The sequence below is a fragment of the Pleurodeles waltl genome, chromosome 3_1, assembly GCF_031143425.1.
Source record: "Pleurodeles waltl isolate 20211129_DDA chromosome 3_1, aPleWal1.hap1.20221129, whole genome shotgun sequence".
In the NCBI taxonomy this organism is placed as follows: Eukaryota; Metazoa; Chordata; class Amphibia; order Caudata; family Salamandridae; genus Pleurodeles; species Pleurodeles waltl.
In genome coordinates this window covers 233168487-233187332 of record NC_090440.1, presented here as the reverse complement: position 1 = coordinate 233187332, position 18846 = coordinate 233168487, and the positions used below count along the sequence as shown (strand labels likewise).

Below are 18846 nucleotides of genomic sequence, written 5' to 3'. Positions count from 1 at the left end.
GTTGGTGAAAGGTGGCAGAGGAGGCATTGGTAACAGAGGTGGTAGTGAAGATGCCCGGGGTGTAAAGACAGGTTGCTGGGCAGGCTGCTGAGAGTGAATCTATAAAGGTGTCCATCATCTGCTGTAAAGATGATAAAAATGCTACAGGCACTTGCATGATCTCTGAGTCTGCATAGCAATGTCAAGGTGCATATGACTGAGGAGGGCCATCAGTTGTGAAAGTCTGCGACTGATAGTCATACTCCTGGTAAGGATCCTCTTTATCCTGGCATCTCCCTCAACTCAAAAGAAGTAAGGCACTTCCAAATGCATAGGGACAGTTTCACAGGTGTCCTTGTCACTGAAATGCTCTACCAATTAAGAATCCAGATTTTGGGAGGGAAAGTTTGGTATTATCTTTAAAAGGTGAAAAAAGGACTGGTGAAGAAAAGGCAATCCATGACATGTAGACTACTTTGACGTCTTTAATTATGAAGGAAGGGTCAACCAAGGTCTGGTTGTCAACGAGTTTCTGGTCATCGATGGGGGGGTGGGGGGTTGTCATGATCGACAATGTTTTCATCAACATCGCTTGTCCCAAGGGGAGTGTCGTCGATGATTATTTTCTTCATCAATATAGATGATGATATAGAAGCCACCACCTCACCACCGGAGATGGGATTTCAGTCAGGACAGCAAAGGAGCTGGAATTTTGTGCAGGTTTTTGCAAAGGCTGGTGTTCACCCTGGCTGGAATATTTTTCTGAAAAACCTCCAGTCTTTTCTGTGAGGCAGTGGCTGCAGGCTCTGAAAACTATATGTTTTTGCTTTTGGCAGTCTTCTTTGGAAGAGCTTGTTGGAGCACTTTTCATAGAATCACCACCAAATGAGGGGGCATCCCCCTTAGGAGTGTGGCATGCTTTCATTATAGTACAAAGAGGGCCAACCTTCTCTCTCTATCCTTAAGAGTCTTTAAAGGAAAGGTTTTAACAAATGCTGCTGTGTGAAGTCTTGTGTGCTGGATAAAGGCAATAAATGCATTGATCATGTGGGTCATCAGTGTAGATCTTTAGCAGACCAAAGGTAAAGCAGGATTTGAAAAGAGATTTTTTTTCTTTGCCAGTCCTAATGACGACTGGTGACAGAGGAAAGGCCTCCTTGGTCCAGATAAATTGAGATGTCCCAGAAAATCACCCCAAAAACAACTTACAGTACACTGAAAACTGAAGATGGGGCTTGCTAAGCTACAGAGAAGACCAGAAAAGTATCAGGATAATGTCAGTGAAAGGTTAGAGCAGAACTCTTCTCAGGGACTTCCTCACATACGATGTGTGGTAGAAATCTGAACTTTGGCGGCCTCTAAAGGCATTATCACCTTATCTGGCATTATCACCTTATCGGGCAAAGTTCAGATTGTTTCAAGTAGGGTGTAAGTGCTACTACACAAACACTGTTTACTGCTATTTAAAGTTCTGAGGATTGCCATTCTGACAATGAGGAATGATTTAAGGAGTATATATGAAAGATTTAATGCTGGTGAAGTATTCCTCTTTTAACACTAAACGGGCTACAGGCAACATGACAGGAAGCAAGGATTCACAACAAGCAATTGATCTTTATGGGAAGACAACTGCCTTGTGGCCTTTGACAAACCCAGCTGTCACAAGTAGGTTGTATCACTGTGAAAGCCTGAGAACCTCATAGACCAAGAAAATGGAGCTAAGATTCATTAAAAACATGCTTGAGAAGAATCCACTGCCTAGAGGACTGCTCTGTATTCCTACGTACCATTTCCCTGCCCCTTGAGCCCATGATTACATTTTCAGCTTTATCAGCATTTCAAAGGACAGTGACAATTGATTGTTTTTGGATACAGGGTGTTGAGCAACTTGACCCCCTCCATGCAAAACACGAATTCTGACATCTTGATGTTTACTAACCAGCTCCGAATCAGAGTAATAATCATCCCAGCTCGGTCTGTGTGGCCTCAATGTCATCTGTAAGCAAGGCAGATGGAGTTAGGCAGCAAGTTAGTTACGCACATTTGCATTGAATAATTAAGCACACACATTACCTCCAACACAATTCAAAAATTCACACAAATGATGCACTGTCTGTGAACGCAGGGCTAACTGTGTAACAATGTGAAGTCAACTCTACATCATACAGTTAAGGGCTTGTGTCAAAGGCAAAACAGAGCAAAATACGTGAAGAGTATTAGTGTCTTACATACAAGTTTACAAATAACTTGTAACTAGTATCTTATATGTCATCAGACAATTTGAAGGTAATTGTACATCAAAAGGAAACATTACTCACCTTTAGCCATTGACCCTTGTCTTTGTGCCACTCCCCCGGGTGCCCAGCACCTCAAGGCTGCTGACTAGCTTTCAGCCCTCAAAGCTGCCGGGTCAGTCCCTGCGGTCCGCCCACTCCACAGCTTCTGGTATTTGACGCCAACAAGCACTCTGCTTTGTTATATAGTTTAGTAATTGGTCAATTTAGCTTTTCTAGTCTATTTCTGTTTATCTTGCTTTCCTGGCATTATTGTTTAGTGGTTTGATTTTCCTGCCGTTTTTTGCGTAGAGGCTTGATTTTCCCGCCGTTTTCTATTTAGTGGTTTGACTTTCGTGCCATTTTTCATGCTCCCGCCCACCGCCCTCCCACCTCCCTCTAAGCCCCCCGAACCTCCCACGACTACTAATGGAGGCAGCTGTGCGACCTCCAGGGAGTAGCCATTGACCGTTGTCTTCACGATACTCCCCCTGCTGCCCAGTACCTAAAGGCTGATGACTAGCTCTCAGCCCTCAAGGCTGCCGTTTCAGTCCCCATGGTCCGCCCACTCTACAGCTTCTGGTATTAGCAACCAATAAGTGATCTGCTTTGTTATTACAGTTTAGTAATTGGTAAATTTAGCTCTTGTAGTCTATTTCTGTTTCTCTCGTTTTCCTGGAATTACTGTTAGTGGTTTGATTTTCCCACCTTTTATTGTTTAGTGATTTGATTTTCCAGCCGTTTTTCGTGCTCCCGTCCTCCCTCTCAGCACCTCCCACGACTACTAATGGAAGCCACTGAGCATGTGCAGTGGGTGTGCTGCTGGCACGCAGAAGGCATGCCAAAGATAAACTCATCTGCGCAGATCCACGCCTGGACCGCGCCCAGCACTAGGAACCCTGGCCCAATGCTCTCTCACAGATAGTCCTCCACAGAGCTCCGTGGACTCAGACCCACCCCTACCCCAAAGGACCACGCACACAACCTCAGCATTATTCCTCGACAGTGAGCTCTCCATGGGACGCCAAGTCAAAACCATCTTCTCAGCCTGCTTCCACACACTCTGCATGCTAAGCAAAGTCTTCAAATGGCTCCCCGTCTGCACCAGAAAGACAGTAACTCAAGCCCTCATAATTAGCCGACTAAACTACGGCAACGCACTCTACGCAGGCACCACCACCGAACTAGTAAGAAGGCTCTAGACGATCCAGAATGCGGCCGCAAGGTTGATCCTCAACCTACCCAAGAGAACTCGCTTTGCCCAGCACCTGAGGGACCTCAACTGGCTCCAGAAAGATGACACTTCAAACTCCAAACCCACACCTACAGGGCCCTCTGTGACCAAGGTCCCGCCTGCCTCAACCACTGCCTACACTTCCACCAACATCCCAGGAACCTTTGCTCTGCACACCACACCTTCACCCGAATCCCACGCATTTGGTGATCCTGCTCGGAAGGACGCTCCTTCTCCCACCTTGCTGCCAAAGCCTGGAATGCCCTCCCACTCCACCTACACACTGCAACATCACTAACCAACTTTAGGAAGGGACTCAAGACCTGGCTTCTAAACTATCAACGGCAGCAAGTGCCTGGACACCCACTCGGGTGTAAGCAACACTCTACAAATACCTCTTGATTGATTGACCTTTAATTCTATTTCTGTACCTTGTGTATTTTGTTTGAATTCCTAAACAACGTGAGCACCACCAATGTGCAGAACTGTGTAACACTTATATGTAGCAGTATATTTTCAATGGAAGTGATTCAGTGAACATACATGCCTTGGACTAGGGAACAATTTGTCTTAATTTGGTTTATATGTATTATTTAAAATGACTAATACTTCAAAATGTGACTCCATATCTTATTTAAACTCACCAATTAATAATACAACATACAATTTCTTGTCCTACATCTAAGCTTCCCCACCAAAGGAAAAATAAAACAGGCAATATTGTACATAGGCTTTCCACTTCACATGGAGATTCCTATGACGTCCCATTTAATATTCTAGGAGCTGCTCTGTCCCAGGATGCCACACAAGGTCAGGTAGCCACAACCAGGATCACACCTAAGTAACATTTCACTCTTCATCAAGATTTTCTTTGAAATTCATGAACAGGAAAGATTAGCAAGGTCACTTCAAAGACTGGAGGAGAGAAAAGCAGTTCAGGACTGTCAGAGATACACTTAAGCAAGAATTTCGCATATTGAGGTATGATCTAGAAAACTGCCAGCTCTGGCATGAGAGTCACTGCTGTAATAAAAGGCAAAGGAATAAAATGTTGCTCAGATAAATGCTTCACCTATCCCCAAGACAGGAGCATTCTGAATGAAAGCAGCTGTGTCTGTATTGCCAATTACAGAATTAGCTCTGGGTTTACCCAGAAGGAGTCTGTTAGCGGTCTAGCAGCATTTAAAGTGCTTTGACGATGTGAAACCAGCTCAGACAGCTTGGAAATTTCAAAAGAGGCCGATCAGCCAATCATCAATGAATGGGTATACAAAACTCCCTGCAGCTTCTCAGGCAGAATACCACCATTATTTCTGACTCTGGATAAAACTTTAGGGTCTTATTTCAAGCCAAACAGTAGGACCATCAGCTGCATACCTTAAAGCAGATACATATTTCAAGCTTTTTTATGACTGGCCTGTGACAATATGCTTGTTCTAGGTCTATGGTAACTAGTTCATCCACTTGTTGAAATGGAGGGTGTATCTGCTGCAACCCCGGTATCCCTAGTTTTGTTTTGTTATTCTGGGGCTTAGTAGCTTAAAGGGATTCCTTAGTTCCTTTGCTGATCGGAAACTCTCTGGAGTGGTTCATTTGTAACCAAGCTTTAACTTTCTGTACCTGTTAGTTTAGATTGAAAATGTCACTTACCCAGTGTACATCTGTTCGTGGCATCAGTCGCTGAGATTCACATGGTCTGCATTAGCTCGCCATCTGGTGTTGGGTCGGAGTGTTACAAGTTGTTTTTCTTCGAAGAAGTGTTTTCGAGTCACTGGACCGAGTGGCTCCTCCTTCTGTGCTCATTGCGCATGGGCGTCGACTCCATCTTCGATTGTTTTCCCCGCAGAGGGTGAGGTAGGAGTTGTACTATAGTAATAGTGCCCGCGCAATGAAATGTGTAAGTATGTACCTATTAAAGGTTTAAATAATATATATACAAATGTACAAAATTGAAGGTAACTTCTGAACTGCTACAGGCTTCCGGGGAGGTGGGTGGTCCCATGTGAATCTCAGCGACTGATGCCACGAACAGATGTACACTGGGTAAGTGACATTTTCAGTTCGATGGCATCTGTCGCTGTAGATACACATGGTCTGCATAGACTAGTAAGCAGTTATTTCCCCATAAGCGGTGGATTAGCCTGTAGGAGTAGAAGTTGTCTGAAATAGAGTTCTTAATACAGCTTGACCTACTGCGGCTTGTTGTGCGGATAGCACATCTATACAGTAGTGTTTGGTGAATGTGTGAGGCGTAGACCATGTGGCTGCCTTACATATTTCATGCATTGGGATGTTTCCTAAAAAGGCCATTGAAGCACCTTTTTTCCTGGTTGAATGTGCCCTGGGAGTAATGGGCAGTTGTCTTTTTGCTTTAAGGTAGCAGATTTGGATGCATTTAACAATCCATCTGGCTATACTTTGTTTTGATATTGGGTTACCTGCATGAGGTTTTTGGAATGCAATAAATAGCTGTTTAGTCTTTCTGATGTTCTTTGTTCTGTCAATGTAGTACATTAATGCTCTTTTGACATCTAATGTATGTAGTGCTCTTTCAGCCACAGAATCTGGCTGTGGGAAAAAAACAGGTAGTTCTACCGTTTGATTTAGATGGAACGGTGAAATAACTTTTGGTAAAAATTTTGGATTAGGTCGTAGGACGACCTTATTTTTATGTATTTGTATAAAAGGTTCCTGTGTTGTGAACGCTTGAATTTCACTTACTCTTCTCAGAGATGTAATGGCGATGAGAAAGGCAACTTTCCAGGTTAGGAATTGTATTCCGCAAGAGTGCATGGGTTCGAAAGGTGGGCCCATGAGTCTTTTTAGGACCACGTTTAGGTTCCATGAAGGAACAGGTGGTGTTCTTGGTGGTATAATTCTTTTAAGACCTTCTATGAATGCTTTGATGACTGGTATCCTATACAAGGAAGTTGAATAGGTAGTCTGCAGGTATGCAGATATTGCTGCAAGGTGTATTTTAATAGAAGAGAAGGCTAGCCTTGCTTTTTGTAAATGGAGCAAGTAATTTATTATATGTTTTGGAGTTGCGTCTAGTGGTTGTATCTGATTATGATGGCAGTAACAAACAAATCTTTTCCACTTACTTGCGTAGCAGTGTCTAGTGGATGGCCTTCTGGCCTGCTTTATGACCTCCATACACTCTTGGCTAAGTTGTAAGTGTCCGAATTCTAGGATTTCAGGAGCCAGATTGCTAGATTCAGCGATGCTGGATCTGGGTGTCTGATCTGTTGGTTGTGTTGCGTTAACAGATCTGGTTTGTTCGGCAGTTTGATGTGGGGTACTACAGAAAGATCTAGCAGTGTTGTGTACCAGGGTTGTCTTGCCCACGTTGGTGCTATTAAAATGAGTTTGAGTTTGTTTTGACTCAATTTGTTCACTAGATAAGGGAGGAGAGGGAGAGGAGGAAAAGCGTAAGCAAATATTCCTGACCAGTTCATCCATAGGGCATTGCCTTGGGATTGCTTGTGTGGGTATCTGGACGCGAAGTTTTGGCATTTTGCGTTCTCTTTTGTTGCAAATAAGTCTATCTGAGGTGTTCCCCAGAGTGTGAAGTAGGTGTTCAGAATTTGTGGGTGGATTTCCCATTCGTGGACTTGTTGGTGATCTCGAGAGAGATTGTCTGCCAGTTGATTCTGGATCCCTGGAATAAACTGTGCTACGAGGCGAATTTGATGGTGGATTGCCCACTTCCATATGTTTTGAGCTAATAAGCTTAACTGCGTTGAATGTGTTCCTCCTTGTTTGTTTAGATAATACATCGTTGTCATGTTGTCTGTTTTGACAAGGATGTATTTGTGGGTTATGATTGGTTGGAAAGCTTTTAGTGCTTGAAAAACTGCTAATAATTCTAGATGATTTATATGCAGTTTTGTTTGATGTGTGTTCCATTGTCCTCTTATGGTGTGTTGATTGAGATGTGCTCCCCACCCTGTCATGGAAGCATCTGTTGTTATTACGTACTGTTGCACTGGGTCTTGGAAAGGCCGCCCTTTGTTTAAATTTATACTGTTCCACCATAGAAGCGAGAGGTAAGTTTGGCGGTCTATTAACACCAGATCTAGAAGGTGACCCTGTGCTTGAGACCACTGTGAGGCTAGGCATTGTTGTAAGGGCCTCATGTGCAGTCTTGCGTTTGGGACAATGGCTATGCATGAGGACATCATGCCTAGGAGCTGTAGTATTGTTCTTGCTTGTATTGTTTGATTTGGAGACATGTGTTGAATGACTCTGTTGAAATTGTGAATTCTTTGTGGAGTTGGCGTTGCTACTCCTTTTGTCGTGTCTATTATGGCTCCTAGATATTGCTGTACTTTGCTTGGCTGAATGTTGGATTTTGCAAAGTTGACGGTGAACCCTAGTTTGTAGAGGGTTTGTATGACTTGATTTGTGTGGTTTGAGCATTGTGTGAGCGAACTGGTTTTGATTAGCCAGTCGTCTAGATACGGGAATACATGTATTTGCTGCCTTCTGATGTGTGCAGCGACTACTGCTAGGCATTTTGTGAATACCCTTGGAGCGGTTGTTAAACCGAAAGGCAATACTTTGAATTGGTAATGTATTCCTTTGAATACAAACCTTAGATATTTTCTGTGTGATTGATGTATTGGTATATGGAAATATGCGTCTTTGAGGTCTAGGGTTGTCATGTAGTTGTGTTTTTTGAGCAATGGTAACACTTCTTGTAGTGTGACCATGTGAAAGTGGTCTGATTTGATGAATGTGTTTACTACTCTGAGGTCCAGAATTGGTCTCAGTGTTTTGTCCTTTTTTGGTATCAAGAAGTACAGTGAATAAACTCCTGTGTTTATTTGTGTGCTTGGTACTAATTCTATTGCATTTTTTTGCAGTAGTGCTTGAACTTCTATCTCTAGAAGCTGTGAATGGTGTTTTGATAAATTTTGTGATTTTGGTGGTATGTCTGGAGGGAATTGCAGGAATTCTATGCAATAACCATGTTGGATAATTGCTAGGACCCATGTGTCTGTAGTTATTTCCTCCCATGCTTCGTAATATTGACCTATCCTTCCCCCCACTGGTGTTGTGTGGGGGGGTGAGTGACGTGTGAGTCACTGCTTGTTGGTAGTGGTTTTGGGGCTTTGAAATCTTCCTCTATTCCTAGGGAATTGCCCTCCTCTATACTGGCCCCGAAAGCCTCCCCTGTACTGTCCCTGGTAGGTGGACGGTGCGGACTGTGAGGTACTGGCTTGTGTGGCCTGACCCCGAAACCCTCCTCTAAAAGGTGTTTTGCGGAAGGTGGTATAAGATCCTCTGCTCTGCGGGGAGTAGAGTGCGCCCATGGCCTTGGCAGTGTCAGTGTCCTTTTTGAGCTTTTCTATGGCTGTGTCGACCTCCGGACCGAACAGCATTTTTTCGTTTACTGGCATGTTAAGTACTGCCTGCTGAATTTCCGGCTTGAATCCAGACGTTCTGAGCCATGCGTGCCTACGGATGGTAACCGACGTATTAATGGTCCTTGCGGCTGTGTCTGCTGCATCCATAGAGGAGCGTATTTGATTGTTGGAAATGTTTTGACCTTCTTCAACAACCTGTTTTGCTCTTTTTTGTAGATCTTTTGGGAGATGTTCAATGAGATGCTGCATCTCATCCCAGTGGGCTCTGTCGTATCGCGCTAGCAGCGCTTGTGAGTTTGCGATGCGCCACTGGTTTGCTGCCTGGACAGCGACCCTCTTCCCGGCTGCATCAAACTTTCTGCTTTCTTTATCTGGGGGAGGTGCATCCCCAGAAGTGTGTGAATTTGCCCGTTTTCTGGCAGCCCCTACCACCACAGAATCTGGTGGCAGGTGATGAATACAGGGTCCGTAGGAGGCGCCTTATATTTTTTGTCCACTCTAGGCGTTACTGCCCTGCTTTTGACTGGCTCTTTGAAGATCTCCTTTGCATGGCGAAGCATACCTGGGAGCATAGGCAGGCTTTGGTAGGAGCTGTGGGTGGAGGAGAGGGTGTTAAATAAAAAGTCATCCTCTACTTGTTCAGAGTGTAGTTCCACATTATGGAACTGAGCTGCTCTAGCCACCACTTGTGAATAGGCTGTGCTGTCCTCAGGTGGTGATGGCCTAGTTGGGTATGTGTCTGGGCTGTTATCAGACACTGGTGCATCGTACAAGTCCCACGCGTCTTGATCTTGGTCGTCGTGGCTCATGGCGGTGTGAGCTGGCGAATGTGACGGGGTGTAAGTTGGTGAAGCCGGAGTTACAGGTGGAGGCGAGGGAGGAGGTGTTACCGTCTTTGCTGTTTGTTGCTGAGGAGCCTCTCGTGCTACAAACTGAAGTGTTCTCTTTCTTTTGACAGGCGGAAGGGTACTGATCTTCCCTGTCCCCTGCTGAATAAAGATACGCTTCTGCGTGTGATCCACTTCAGTGGATTGCAGTTCCTGTTCGAATCTGTGTCTTTTCATTTGTGAAGACATAGAAAGTTCTTCAGTATAGGAGCCTGAAACTGGGTCTGTTGGTGCTTTTTTCGGCTCCGAAAACCCTGTTGTTTGTTTTTTCGGCTCCGAGGTAACCTTCCTCTTCTTTTGTGCCGAAAAATCTTGGCCTCTATGATCTTCGGCGCCACTGTCTCGGCGTCGATCCGTGTCGACACCGAACTCTCGGTGTCGATGCTTCTCTTTAGCACTCTCTCGGTCCCGAGGAGGCTGCGTGCCGGTGTCTCGACCGGAGTCGGACGATCTCGACACTGAATGGGCCTTTTTCGGTGCCGATTGTTGGTCACCGTGAATTTGGGTTGAGCCATGGCCGGTTGGCAGTGGCGTCCCCTGGGCCTTTTTGCCTTTTTTAATTTCTGATCTCGACGTCTTACTCACTGTTTTTGGATGGTCGAGTTCGTCGGAGTCTGAATCCTGGATGGAAAAGGATTCCTCCTGTTCCTCTTCTGTCTCGAACTGTCGATGCTCTTTTGGCGTGGACGCCATCTGCAGTCTTCTCGCTCGACGGTCGCGCAGAGTTTTTCGGGACCGGAACGCCCGACAGGCCTCACAGGATTCTTCGCTGTGCTCGGGTGACAGGCACAGGTTACAGACCGAGTGTTGGTCCGTATAAGGATATTTGTTGTGGCATTCGGGGCAGAATCGAAACGGGGTCCGTTCCATCGGCGTTGTTCTCCACGCGGTCGGGCCGACTAGGCCCCGACGGTGTGCCGAAATCTACCCCGAAGGGCACCGAAGCGCTTCGATGTTCAATGCGTTGTCGTATGTGTTTATCTCGAACCGGATCGCAACGATACCGTGGAAAATCTTCCGTTTTCAGCTATCTTTCCGTTCCGAAACTCGGAGCGACAGGAACACGTCCGAACCCGATGGCGGAAAGAAAACAATCGAAGATGGAGTCGACGCCCATGCGCAATGAGCACAGAAGGAGGAGCCACTCGGTCCAGTGACTCGAAAACACTTCTTCGAAGAAAAACAACTTGTAACACTCCGACCCAACACCAGATGGCGAGCTAATGCAGACCATGTGTATCTACAGCGACAGATGCCATCGAACATTTAGGTTTTCAAGCCCAGAGTGGGATTTTGGGTGGAAAAACCTCTTATTCTGAACTTTTAACCATTTCATACAATCATTTTCTTTACTTATTCTCTTCCCTGCAGGAAGGATACAACAATATGCATCGTCTTATAGAGATGCTGAGTGTGGAAGAAAAGAGAAAGAGTCTTTCACAAGCTATTGGCTGGCCTTTTCACAGAGCACATGAAGATTGCAGGCCTCCTCTGCCTCCGGTTAGCTGCTATTTATGAGATTCAGTACTGATTCTAGGGATTGTCCTCATTTTTCAACAGTTTGTATGGACTCGCTGTTGACAGCGATACCTCCGATTTTTTGTTTAGAGTTCAAGCTCAGCATAGATAATCGAAGCCATTAAATGTGTGTCATCACCATTCCATAACAGTAACCACGATCAGCCTTATCAACTGAGTGCTGCTATTATATGCAGTGATGATGTAATAGCATTTTTAAAATTCTCAAATATAATCTTCTCTAAGGTCTCTTGGCTTCCATGTAAGTTTCTATTCTAAAACATCAAGATATTTAAATTCCAGAGCAGACAACATACACCTCCTGTAAGACCAGGAACCTTTATAAGTGGCCTTACCAAATTAAAGCACCCTTTCACATTCATAGCTACTTTATTCTCCTCAGCATAACTGACCAGCATGTTAAGTATTCTTGTGAATTGATCTTTAATCGTTGGCTGTCTGTTAGAGACTAGTCTCTTGATATCTTGGCTATCAACAGCAATGCCCTGGCTGACACAAGGCACTAAACAGTGTCCTCCTGTAAATCAGGTCAACTGCAAAGCCACTGAACTCACATTTCCTAGACATCCATCATCCATGAGCAGGACCGGAGACAACGAAGCCCTTCTTCTGAGGGATGACTGAGTGTATCACAAGGGATCCCTCAAGTTCTAAGTCAGAGGCTGCAACCTTGGAAAGGCAGATGAGTCTGGAAGATATCAGTAACGTTGTGTTCACCTGTCACAGACCTTTTACCAAATCTGGCACGGCAACTGTCAAAGGCAGCTGTGGTATTCTATCTATGATGTCATGTAGAATATGGAGTGCTTCTTGAGGCATTCGATTGAATCCTCGTTCAACTTAACTCTATGTTCCATTGAGTCAGTTATCCCGTGGATGAGGAGCTGATCGAAGGTCTCGGTCGCGAGTTCATTTGTTCCTGTATTTATTGCTTAAAATAAACTCTCATCGTTGAAGAAGAATTTCCATCTGGATCCATTCCGCCATACTACAGCAGCTGGCATAGGGACTGACAGATAGATCAGTTAAGGAGAGACCTATACCAGAAACAAATCGCATAAATACGGCTTATGTTACAGAAAAAAAAAAAAAAAAAATCGAACTCAGGTTCTTACATCCTAGAAGACTGAATGAAGCCACAGGTTTCCTCAAAAATGTTCTTCTGAGAATACGTCAGTGCTGTGTTCCGGAAGCCCTTTTCAATGGAGTGCAAAAACAAAGCGGGTGATTGACTCTGCAGCATCTGGATATCTAAAAGAATAGTGCCAAACCTTGCAATGTGAGGTTTAATGCCAATGGGCTTCTTTATTTTTTTCTTGGTAAGGAGGTCAGAAGAGGACATTTTTTCCTCACATATGTACCTTACTGTGCCAGAGTGTATTACAACAATAGACAAAAATGCATTTGCACCTAAAATGTGTTACATGATGTTGCACATAACAGAAGATCTATTGTTTTTGAATATGAAAGAAAATGCCATGGTATGGAATCAGGGCTCATGGTTTGTGGTATTTATGTTGATCGATTTTTATTCTGTATGTTGAAGTGTGTAAAATACAGTAGGATGATGAAAACAATGATTTTTAAACACTGTAATATAGAAGAACTGCAATTATACCCCAAAACAGCTGCACAACAGATAAATGCTCACGGCCTTTATGCTATGGAACACCCAATCTGATATCTATTTATATCAATCAGTCCGTACTTGTAGAGTGCGGCCTATCACTCGTAGGGTCTCAAGGCGCTGTGGTAAGTGTGCTGCTCATTCGAAGAGCAAGGTGTTGAGATCCTTCTTAAATTGCTTCAGTGATGCGGCCTGTCTGAGTTTGAGAAGGAGTGTGTTCCATTCCTGGGCTGTGAGGCAGGAGAGGGATCTGCCTCTAGTTGTGCTTTTCTTGATTCTGGGGATGGCAGTGAGGGTGAGATGGGAGGATTGGAGTTGCCTGGTGGGATGTGGAAGGTCAGGCAGTGGTTGAGGTAGTCTGGTCCGATGTTGTGAAGTACCTTATAGGTGTGCGTCAGTAGCTCGAAGGTGATGCGTTTGTCAATCGGGAGCCAGTGGAGGTCTCGGAGGTGACCGGAGATGTGGTTGTGGCGGGGGATGTCCAGAATGAGCCTTGCTGCTGCGTTCTGGAATCTCTGGAGTCTTGCTTGTAGTTTCTTTGTGATGTCAGCGTAGAGTGCATTATCGTAGTCCAATCTGCTGCTGACCTGGTGTTGTATTCTTAATACTGTGTATGTTGCTATGGGGATTAGAATTCTGTGGTTGTTATGGGGATTGGGAAAGTCAGATTATGGAACGCGGCTGGGAGAGCGGTTGCTGCCTGCTTCGTGTGCTGGCCGTGGGTCTCCTCTGCTGAATAAATCACAGCTCCAGAGTACCTCTGCAGTTCTGGTCATCATTTCGATATCTACTACCACACCAGGGCATGGGTGACCATCCTTCTAATCTCAGTGGAGATCCACTTGTAGATCTTTCAATGTAGCTGCAAGGTGTGGAAGCAGGCTGAAGAGACAGAGTTATCTTGACGGGTCATGGAAAGCGTTGTGTCCAAGATGATGCCCAGGTTGCGTGCATGGTCAGTAAGGGTGGTGACGTTTTCCAGGGCGGCTGGCCACCAGGAGTCCTCCCAGGCAGAGGGGGTGGAGCCAAGTACAAGGATCTCTGTCTTGTCCAAGTTGAGCCTGTGGCAACTGTTTCCATCCAGGCAGCGACTGCTCTCAGGCCGTTGTGGAAATTTCTCTTGGATGTTGGTGGGTCGTTGGTCAGGGAGAGGATCATCTGGGTGTCGTCAGCATAGGAGATAATGTTTAGTCCGTGCTGTCTGTCTGTCTAGCAAGAGGGTCCTATAGGTATTGAAGAGGGTTGGGCTTAGTGAGGATCCCTGGGGTACTCCGCAGCATGTTTCTTTGGACGCCGAAGTGTATGGCGGGAGTCTAACACTCTGGGTTTTTCCGGTCAGGAAGGATTGAATCCATTCCAGTGCTTTGCCGTGGTCGCCGGTGTTGTGGAGTCTGGTGCAGAGGGATGGAGTGGAAGACTGTGTCAAATGCGGCAGAGAGGTCAAGGAGGATGAGGGTGGCCGTGTCTCTGTGGTCAAGTATGGCGCGATGTCGTCTGTGGCTGCAAGGAAGTCTGTCTTGGTGCTGCGGTTGCTCCTGAATCCGGACAGTGAGGGGTCCAGAATGTGGTTTGATTAGAGAAACTCCGTCAGTTGCACGTTGATGGCCTTTTCTGTTACCTTGGCTGCGAAGGAGAGCAGCGAGATGGGTCTGTAGTTTTTCATCTCCCATGGGTTGGCGGAGGGTTTCTTCAGGAGCTGGTTGATCTCTGCTTGTTTCCAGTTGGATGGCAAGGTGGCGGTTTCGATGGAGCGGTTGATAGACCGGCAGAGCTCTAGTGCAATGGTGGCACTAGCCAGTTTGAAGGTGTCGTGTGGGCACGGGTCCAAGGGTGCCTCTAATGGATATTTATAGGATTATATGTGGATTCACAAAGGTCGGAAGTTTAATAATTCCCACTGTTCAGTAGCCAGTGATCAGACCAAATTAGGATAATCTGCAGATAGGTTGCCGAGTCCGATTTTGTTTTTACAAGTTATTTTTAACATAAATACATCAAAATAACATGATCCATACACATAACTATAGAAGTGTATCAAATTAGAAAGGGGGTGGGACTCAGTCAGGGCTCATTTCTTCCTCCATTTTAATTAGCTCCAATGCTAGTCCCATCATACGGACCTCAAAATTCCATTTATTCATCCATCCCTCCATCCATCATCACATTTCCTCAGCAGCCACACTCTACATTCCACAGCATGTCCACAAAACTCTTGGCATACACAGTCGCCAAGTATCAAGATCATCTAATTGCCTTACACCCAGGGCAAGTAGGTCATGCCACATCACTACATCCGCCCTTTTCTGTTAGCTTTACCCATCACTATGCACCCCAATATTCATACTGCTTTCACCATGACATCATCAAATTGTTAAAACACTTTCAGAGGTCATGCTGTACTACAGCACAGGACCTTACCATTTGGTGATTTTAAACTTTCAGCTCTCAACCTGTGCTGAACTTTAGGACTGCTGTGCCCTAAAGTGTGCCATTTTACACTTGGTTGCCCACAATGTCAGGTTTTCCAATTCACATTTAATTTTCTTTACCCCTGAGATAATCCCATTGAGAAAGAACAAATATCTATCAACACCTCAACTTCTTTTATTAACGCTTTTGACAGCTTGTTACTAGTACCTAATGAGTGGTATCATTGCCCACTACACAGGACGCCTGTATAAACATGTGGCAGCACTATTAAAAAGCATCCTTTGAAATAACTATGAAAATGTACAAACCAAGTGCACGCCAACATCTACATAAAACATCCAGACAAATGTACTTGTAGCCAATGCCACATCAACCCCATGCACATATGAACATACATTAACGCCATGCTGCACTGTAATAAAAAAAAAAAAGATAGCAGCGTGCTCCAGGAGGAACAGCTGTACTGTGGACACACCGGTAAATGGCCAGGATCTTTTGCAAAACAAAATTATAAAAAAGGGTAAACTACCAATCATTGCTACAGACACTCTATAAATGCATGCCTCAAATTCCTACTGGGAAGAAATCAATTCTAGATTACAATGGTTTGTAGAATTAAACTTGAACTGTAATATGATGTGTTAGAAATGGGGTCTCTAGTTGGCAGTCGGTTTGCACCCTGTCCAAGTAGGGACCCTCACCCTAGTCAGGATAAGGGAGATACCCACTCAGATAACCCCTGCTCACCACCTTGGTAGCTTGGCACAAGCAGTCCGGCTTATCTCAGATTTAATATGTAAAGCATTTGCACATAACACACAGTAATACGTGAAAACACTACAAATGGACACCACACCAGTTTTAGAAAAATAGCCAATATTTATCTATATTAAACAAGACTAAACACAATAAAAATCCAACATACCCCAATAAAAATATGAATTCTGCAAGATTTACTCAAAAATACAGTTCCTTGAAGTGGATAGCTCCACCTGGGGCTATCACGGCGTCGTGATCAACAAAACCAACAATTCAGGCTGGCCGTGGCGTTGCGGGCCAGCTACGGTGTCGGGAAGACTCACAAACAGTACCTTGGATTTGCAAGGCGTCGTGATCCTCGCGGTGAGCTCCGGAGAGTGTCGGTTCCGGAGTCGGTGCAGGAATCATCGAGCCCTTGAGGCACACGCATTGCGGATTGAACACTAGACTGATGAAGTCAGGTGCGCCGGCATGGATGGCGTTGGGGCTGCAGTGTGAAGTGGGACGATGCGACGTGCGGTGCCCGCAGGTCACGGTGAAGGCAGCGGCTCAGCGAAGGCATCCAGCGGCATCGGTGAGACCAGGGCTGCAGTGTGAAGCGGGGCGATGCGACGTGCGGTGTCCACAGGTCACGGTGCAGGCAGCGGCGTCATCGTTGCTGAAGTGATGTTGTCGGTAGGCCCAAGCCAGTGGTGCGGGCCGGGACGGTGCTTCATGACCCTCATGAGCAGTGTCCAGGGGCCACTGTGCAGGCAGGATGCCTGGTGGCGACACAGGAGTCGATGGTGCTGGCGTCAGCAGGAGCGGTGTCGTCGGAGATGCCCAGGCTGCGGTGTGAGCAGGCAATGGCGGAGTGCGCGGCCTACAAGTCGCGGTGCGCGCAGTGGCTCGGTGAAGTCATCCGATGACTGCGTCGGGGAGACCAGGGTCGCGGTGCAAAGCGGGGCAATGCGACTCCGTGTGGCATCAGCAGGTCACTGTGTAGGCCAGCGGCATCTTTGGTGGCATTGCAGTGGTTTCTCCTCTTGAACAGCACAAAACACACAATTCCCAGTGCTGCAGGTCGAGGACACTGAAGTCTTTGGTGTCCCTGAGACTTCCAACAGGAGGCAAGCTCTACTCCAAGCCCTTGGAGAATTTTCTCAAGCAGGACACACAGTAAAGTTCACCCTTTGCACTCTTTTCAGGCAGAAGCAGCAACTGCAGGCCAGTCCAGCAAAGCAACACAGCAAAGGGACAGTACTCCTCCTTCAGTTCTTCAGCTTTTCTCATGGGCAGAGGTTCCTCTTGGTTCCAAAAAGATTTTAAAAGTCTGGGGTTTTGGGTCTTCTTCTTATACCCAGTTCTGCCTTTGAAGTTGGCAAACATCAAAGCAAAGTCTCAAGTGTATGCAAGATCCTTCCTTGTCCAGGCCAGGCCCCAGAGACCCAGTCCTTCCAAGCACAGTTCTTCCAGGTGTGGGTCACCACTCCTCCCCTTCAGCACAGATGGCGAATCAAGATATGGAGGCTACACCCCAGCCCCCTTTGTGTCACTGTCTAGAGGAGAGGTGTGAACAGCCCAGCTGTCAAACTGAGCCAGACGGGGAATCCTCAAACAGGATTCTTATCTGCTCTTAAAGAGAATGTGTGCTTTAAGGATATTTAAAAGCAGCCCCCATGTTAACCTATGAGAGAGATAAGCCTTGCACAGTGAAAACAGAATTTGGCAGTATTTCACTGTTAGGACATATAAAATACACTAGCATATGTCCTACCTTAAACATACACTGCACCCTGCCCATGGGGCTACCTAGGGCCTAACTTAGGGGTGCCTTACATGTAGTAAAAGGGAAGGTTGATGCGTGGCGAGTGGGTACACTTGCAAAGTCGAATTGCCAGTTTAGAACTGCACACACAGACACTGCAATGGCAGGTCTGAGTCATGTTTACAGGGCTACTAATGTGGGTGGCACAACCAGTGCTGCAGGCCCACTAGTAGCATTTGATTCACATGCCCTGGACACTTCTAGTGCTCGTTACTAGGGACTTATTAGTAAATCAAATATGTTAATTCTGGATCAACCAATCCTATAGGGAGCACTTGCACTTTAGCACTGATTAGCAGTGGTAAAGTGCGCAGAGACTATAAACCAGCAAAAACAGAGTCCAAAACCAGGAGGTCAGAAGGCAAAAAGACAGGGGAGACACACCAAAAAGCTGCCAGGTCTAACATGATGCTTCCATTGACTGCACACATAACCACACATTACCGACCTTTTAAAAAAGAGCAGATATATATACTACACACAGCACAGACGCACCACACAAAGCAGTGGCGTCACATCAAAACAGCACAGCCACATAAAAATAGCACAGCCACATAAAAATAGCACAGCCACATAAAAATAGCATTCCCATACAGGAACTCCACACCGGTGAAAAAGCATGTTTCAGATACCTAAGTTACAGTACTTTAATTTCAATATATATTTTTTTTTTTTTACATTTTGATTTTGATAGTAGCAACCAACCAGTAGCTACAAAACCAGAGACATTGTCATGTCTTCATCTTCTGGACATGTATTGCACAGCTGTGGTACCACATGGTGGTGACAGAGTGAAAGTAGGGTGTAGTTTCAAGAGGTGCTTTACACAGTCCCACGCATGTGTATTTCTACTTTAATATGCTCTTGTTCACATCGAGAAGTTTGTGCTGCAAGAGAATTATGCAAGCCTGGTTATATTCCTTGGTATACATCACAGTG

General features: G+C 45.6%; 1 protein-coding gene across 7 annotated transcripts in view; it reads right to left on the bottom strand.

Moving 5' to 3' along the window:
* MYO9A (myosin IXA) overlaps positions 1–18846 on the bottom strand; it is a 1132274-nt gene that overhangs the window by 807814 nt on the left and 305614 nt on the right. For 6 of the 7 annotated variants that reach the window (XM_069222286.1, XM_069222289.1, XM_069222284.1 and 3 more), the window contains exon 6: positions 1919–1975. The exons of the other annotated variant lie outside the window; for it this stretch is intronic. In XM_069222286.1, coding sequence (XP_069078387.1) covers positions 1919–1975 — 57 coding nt within the window. The remainder of the gene's footprint in view (positions 1–1918; positions 1976–18846) is intronic. 7 annotated transcript variants of the gene reach the window in all.